Genomic DNA, 5,570 nt, shown 5'->3' with positions numbered 1-5,570 from the left:
TAATTTTATGCCACAACAGTGAAGTGCGGAATATTAAATAAAATGCGCCATTTAACAATAACTTCTAAGGTAACAAGTTTAATCTACGGTGACCTAAATTTAAACGTGAAAAGAAATTAAATTATTTCAATGAGTTCTCGAATCGTCCCCAATCAGAAATAGACATGAGTCACGTAGAAACGAATTTCCTAATTCGTCTGAGTTATTCGATACAATGTTCTAGTTTAAATGTGACACTACTTTGTAAAATGTTAAGTTTTATTGTTTTCTCTACTCTACGATCAATATAACAATCTTTATAAATTTCTTTCTAAATAAAAATATTCTACACAATCGGAAAACTATTTTACAACATGAGTAAAGAACGAAGTCAAAAAGCGAAATAATCAATTTTGACGCGATTAAAGGGGATCATCAATGGCGATTGTATTAAACTCTAAGAATACTGACTAAGAATCGCGGATTATGCGTGAAAATTGTAGAGTTTCTTGACAACTCTTATGTACAGATGGATTCAAGTGTTTCTGGCTTCATTCATCTGGTCCCATGCCTACTTGTTCAGCATGTCCGTTTATTACCAATTCTCCAGTAAGGGAAATTAGCTTTAAAAAATCAATTAATTTCAATTAATTTGCGCATCTGCAAAGAGATTCTCGAAGATTGGATAATAATAACTACTTACCTCATAATTTTGTATCATAAAATAAATATTTGCATAAATATTAGTTTGAATGCGACCTTCAATCTGAGTTTGGGCAGCAACTCCCTTTGAGGAACAATTTTGTACCACATTGTAAGCTTCTGTCGACCATTTGCCTGCAAAAGAGTAACATCAAAGTATAATTACATATCCAAAGATAAATAATTTTGAGTGTAGAGATGTATATATCTAAAATCTACTTACACGTAGGAGTTGATATTAATCTCGTTGATTGAAATGTGGCTTGGATCAGTCAACTCGCGAAACTGTAATATAATAATAAATCGATTAGAATTTTCGGAAACATTACTTCATACGATTCTTTCACACGATGACGGTTAATGTTAATTTTCGATTACCTTATTATTACGTTTCGCGTGTTCTATACTTGTCGTCATGACGAAACATCTGACCGAGACATTGCGCTTCTTGGCTATCTCAATATATCTCTTTCTCGAAGCTGGATCAGGATTGGTATTGTCTATAACTATACTTTTTCCTTGATTCAAGTATTGTTGGACTGCAGCAATGCACTTCTGCCAGCTGCCTAAAGTGTCTCTGTCGACGTATCCGTATTCCTTCAGATAATTCTTTGCAAAATGCGATTTTCCGGAGTCTGGACTGCCGACCATAAGTACCACCTGTTAATGGATATCTATAAGCACGAGGAAAGAGCGGGCCTCTGTTCACATTTGACGTTCACGATGATATTCGTGTTATGCACGATGCTTCTGTCGAAACCGAGGAATCACATGCCGGAAAAATTTTACTTAGGTATTTATCATTAAAAGAATACTTTGTATAATTCTCTTTTATGTTATTTCTCATTAGATCATGGTACGAGAGGAACAAACACATTTTTCCAGCGAGTAGATGGGAACCTTTTGATCCAACGAAAAGTTTTGACAAGTATACAGTGTCGGATAAAAATAGGAAGAAAGATAAAATCTGATAAACTTAGATTCAACGAATTGTCCAATTTCGTTTAAAGGATTCAGATTCAAAGGACTGTAAATATTATAACCAGATAAATAACTTTGTTTCATCGTACAATTGATTCATTATACAACAGATTGTAATATATTACAATATATATACATATATATATATATGTATATATATTATAATATATATATATATATATATATATATATATGTATATATATTGTAGCTACATTGTATTTTTAAGGACTGTGATTTTAATTCATTCAGTTATGTGATAATATTTAATTCATTTACTATCGAGTAAAGATGTAGCTCTACTAAATTACAGTCCTTTGAATCTGAATCCTTTAAACGAAATTGGACAATTCGTTGAATCTAAGTTTATCAGATTTTATCTTTCTTCCTATTTTTATCCGACACTGTATACTTGTCAAAAGTTTTCGTTGGATCAAAGGTTCCCATCTACTCGCTGGAAAAATGTGTTTGTTCCTCTCGTACCATGATCTAATGAGAAATAACATAAAAGAGAATTATACAAAGTATTCTTTTAATGATAAATACCTAAGTAAAATTTTTCCGGCATGTGATTCCTCGGTTTCGACAAAAGCATCGTGCATAACACGAATATCATCGTGAACGTCAAATGTGAACAGAGGTTCGCTTTTTCGTCGTGCCTAATTGCAATATTACATACATTAAAATAACATGCCAACATTGTGATATTGCTTCATAAGTTTTATCATTTAGTATCTTTACCTTAGTTACAATAAAATCGTAAAACGTATAATGGTGCGGTAATATAAGAAAGATCCTTCTTGACATACATTAACTGATCTGCCATTACTGTTTTAAGCTCGCTGAATTCACGCTTCAGAACTTCTAAACATCTCTGAAGAAGCTGATAGATAGAATTACCTGTATGTGAAAATTTAATTTATGCAGTAGAACATTATTATATATCACGCCAATGTTACTCCAAAAGTGACACTGGAGTATTTTAATAACTTAAAAATTCCCTAAATTACTGAGACATTCACCTTTCTTCATTATAACACTCCGACGATAGCCAGATCCATCCCAATAACTGAATGTGATCTCAATTTCTTCTTCCTTCAACGCGTTCTGCTTTCTAGCCCATTCTTGCCTCAATTCTTCCTTAAGTTTATTTTCCTCCTCCTCCCTTTCCCTATCTGGCAAGAAACTTGTATCTACATCTGGATTTTTCTTAATCTTCTTAATCGCGAGGCCATCAGATTGCTCATTTTCTGACTGCGGGGATTTTTCGGCATTGTCTTCGTCCAGATTAAAAGACAAAGCTTGAATCTGTCTCTTCTGTTTGTTCTTTTCTTTTCCTGCTCTTTTTCACGTTCCTTGTATCAAAGCATGATATGTATGACTAGATGACATTCAGAGCACTGGGGGAAAATCACATAACATTCAGAGCACTGGGCAGAAATCACACACATATATATATATTCACGGCAAACCGCATATATATAACATCGTGTTATTTTTATTACATTTAGGAAAATTATTTCATATTAACTCAATAGACGTTAAACTTGCATACATAGGGAGCTTTCCAGCAAGTGACACAAGCCGACACAAACGTCGTTCTATCTTTTTTTTTTGGCAATGAGTAACAAAGACAAAACGATACCTGTGTCGACTTGTGTCGCTTGCTGGAAAGCTCCCATAAGTGAATCTCGCGTTTTATGTAAAATTTTGTAAGAAATCGGTAATCTAACCTATACTACGTTTACGCGAACGTTACTTAATTCTGTAGTAACTTACGAAGAACGATACGATAATTCCTCCGCATAAACGGGAGATTTTATAGTAACTACGATGAGATATCGTTCGTATAAGTTACTACAGAAGTAAATACTCACGTAAACGTAAACTATTATAATTCCTGTCACATGCACTTAGTCGCGTAAAAGAGTCACGGTGCGGTTTCGCTTCGCGTCGTATAATAATAGGATATATACATGTAAATAAAACAATTACCTTGAATCAGAAAAAATATTAACGTCGCGTCGCGTAAAGAGTCACGATCGGTCTCGCTCCGCGCGTATTTGACGTGGGACACTACCGTGTTATAGGTTAACTGACTGTGTGACAGCGCGCTGAGCGCACTATCTGCACTGCGCGCAGTACACACACGTATACATATGTGCATATCGAAACTGGCGATACTAGCACCGCCCTGGTGTCGAAAAAGTGAAAGTGACGCGACTCCAGCCAATGAAATGATGGCATGGCATGAGAGACGGTCGACGTAGACGACGACGTATCTTAAAAATAAATTTTCACATTTGGACTTTGCGTCGCAATATCTCCGCTCGTAGGGCACGTAACGGAAATATTATAAGAGAAACCCCCCCTAATTCGACCCCAAGCTATCGATCAAGCCTACTTAGAACTTGATCCGTTCACTCGTTATCGAGATCTCAACATCTCGAGTACTCGCAAATCGTCGCGTCGCGTAAAAGAGTCACGGTCGGTCTCGCTCCGCGTGTACTTGGCGCGAGACACTACCGTGTCTCTTGATCTGATGTTTCATCTATAAAAATAGAAAATTTCGTATGCTGAATGTTCTTAACGACATGATCTGTCTCTATCGGGCATAAAACATTTGATATAATATTTTTACATTTCGTTCGACCCATAATCATGCTTTTCAATAGATTCGGATCGTCTACCTGTTGAAAAAAACTGAGAATCTCTGTTACAGTTTGATGAGGGATATTTTTTCTGCAATAAAGGCAGCAAATCTAATATCGAAAGATTTTATTCGCTCATCAAACGACAAATGTGATTCATCAGTATTCAAATCTTCGTTCGATTTGTTCGCTTCTATATTACTTTTTTCCAACTTATCTCTGTGCATTTTGGATTCTGCGTGTCGATATATATGTGATAGTCCGCAAGCAATTGATAAATCACAAATTGAACAAAATGTTGAGTTGACATCATTTGGCATTTCGCGTAAACATGATCTGAATTCCTTTTTATACAACCATTGTTTTCTAAATTTTTGTTTATGATATCCTTGTTGTTCTGTGACATTTATACTGTTATTATCATCATCTATAATATTTTCTTTAATATTATTTTTGTGACACGCAAAATCCGCGTGTCTGGAAATATGCGATGAGCTGCACGAAAAATTTTTATTGCATATTATGCAATTATACAAAGTATTATCAAATGACGTATCCAAGGCTTGTAGCGATCATCGCTAAACCAAGCTTCTACAAATTTTTGCTTAGATATTGTTTTCGATTTATCACATGTTTCCATGTTGAAAGAAAAATAGAATGTAATAGAAAAAACGCAACAGAAAAAAGATAGAAGTTAAGATTGAAAAAAGGAGAGAAAAAGAACTGTGAAAAAGAACGAAGAAAGGAAAAGAAAAAAAAATAGAAAAATACGAATATAAGAAATATTAAGAAAAAAGACAAAGAAAAATGAAAAAAGAACTAAAAGAATACAAACAGAAATCTGAAAGATAGAAATTAGAAAGATTGGAAATACCGTAAAATTTAGAAAGAGCTCTCTACGCCAAGGATAAGATGCAGTCATGCAGATGTCTGGATGACGACAAGACGCGAGTCTAGAAATTATTTAAAATATAAGCCGTTTCACGGATTCGCGGATTCGCTATCGCGAATCGACACAAAGACGAAAGGGATGAGTACACGAAAGAAGAGCTCAGTGGCTCAGCGACAAACATATTAGCCTAAGCAAATAAGTTGTTTTTCACGGAAAATCACACGACTCGATTGCCATATGGAGCCATGTCGATAGATTAGACGGCAAAGGGGACACCTGGATTGACGAGAGAACCTTACAAAAATTAAATGTTCTGTTGCTTTCCATTTTTTTTTTATTAATTAATGAGAAGCTATACAAGTGCAAA

At 34.8% G+C, this 5,570-nt stretch overlaps 1 protein-coding gene across 2 annotated transcripts; it reads right to left on the bottom strand.

Moving 5' to 3' along the window:
• Nucleotides 1–240: 240 nt before the first annotated feature.
• LOC139784619 (uncharacterized protein F21D5.5-like) lies at nucleotides 241–3,940 on the bottom strand. Of its 2 annotated transcripts, none has more exons than XM_071723799.1 (7): nucleotides 3,656–3,940; nucleotides 2,683–3,060; nucleotides 2,402–2,560; nucleotides 1,060–1,355; nucleotides 905–966; nucleotides 683–816; nucleotides 241–602 (listed from the first exon to the last, which is right to left on the bottom strand). In XM_071723799.1, the coding sequence occupies exons 4-6, from the start codon at nucleotides 1,330–1,332 to the stop codon at nucleotides 741–743; spliced, it is 411 nt and encodes a 136-aa protein (XP_071579900.1). In that variant the 5' UTR covers nucleotides 1,333–1,355; nucleotides 2,402–2,560; nucleotides 2,683–3,060; nucleotides 3,656–3,940; the 3' UTR covers nucleotides 241–602; nucleotides 683–740. The 2 variants fall into 2 exon arrangements, with proteins under 2 accessions (XP_071579900.1, XP_071579899.1); XM_071723798.1 differs by having other exon boundaries at nucleotides 1,060–1,341; nucleotides 3,656–3,938.
• Between the last annotated feature and the right edge of the window lie 1,630 nt (nucleotides 3,941–5,570).

The sequence above is a fragment of the Temnothorax nylanderi genome, unplaced genomic scaffold (genome assembly GCF_030848795.1).
Source record: "Temnothorax nylanderi isolate EJ_2023f unplaced genomic scaffold, tnyl_v1.0 TNYL_tig0650_pilon, whole genome shotgun sequence".
Taxonomy (NCBI): domain Eukaryota; kingdom Metazoa; phylum Arthropoda; class Insecta; order Hymenoptera; family Formicidae; genus Temnothorax; species Temnothorax nylanderi.
The sequence above is the reverse complement of the archived record's forward strand: the minus strand, read 5'-3'. Positions and strand labels throughout refer to the sequence as shown.

Coding starts and splice junctions, on each gene's coding strand:
- LOC139784619 (XM_071723798.1), bottom strand. CDS start 2,467: ATGTCAAGAAGGATCTTTCTTATATTACCGCACCATTATACGTTTTAC. Junction 967..1,059: donor ACGCGAAACGTAATAATAAG/GTAATCGAAAAT, acceptor ATTATATTACAG/TTTCGCGAGTTGACTGATCC. Junction 817..904: donor ATTAATATCAACTCCTACGT/GTAAGTAGATTT, acceptor ACTCTTTTGCAG/GCAAATGGTCGACAGAAGCT.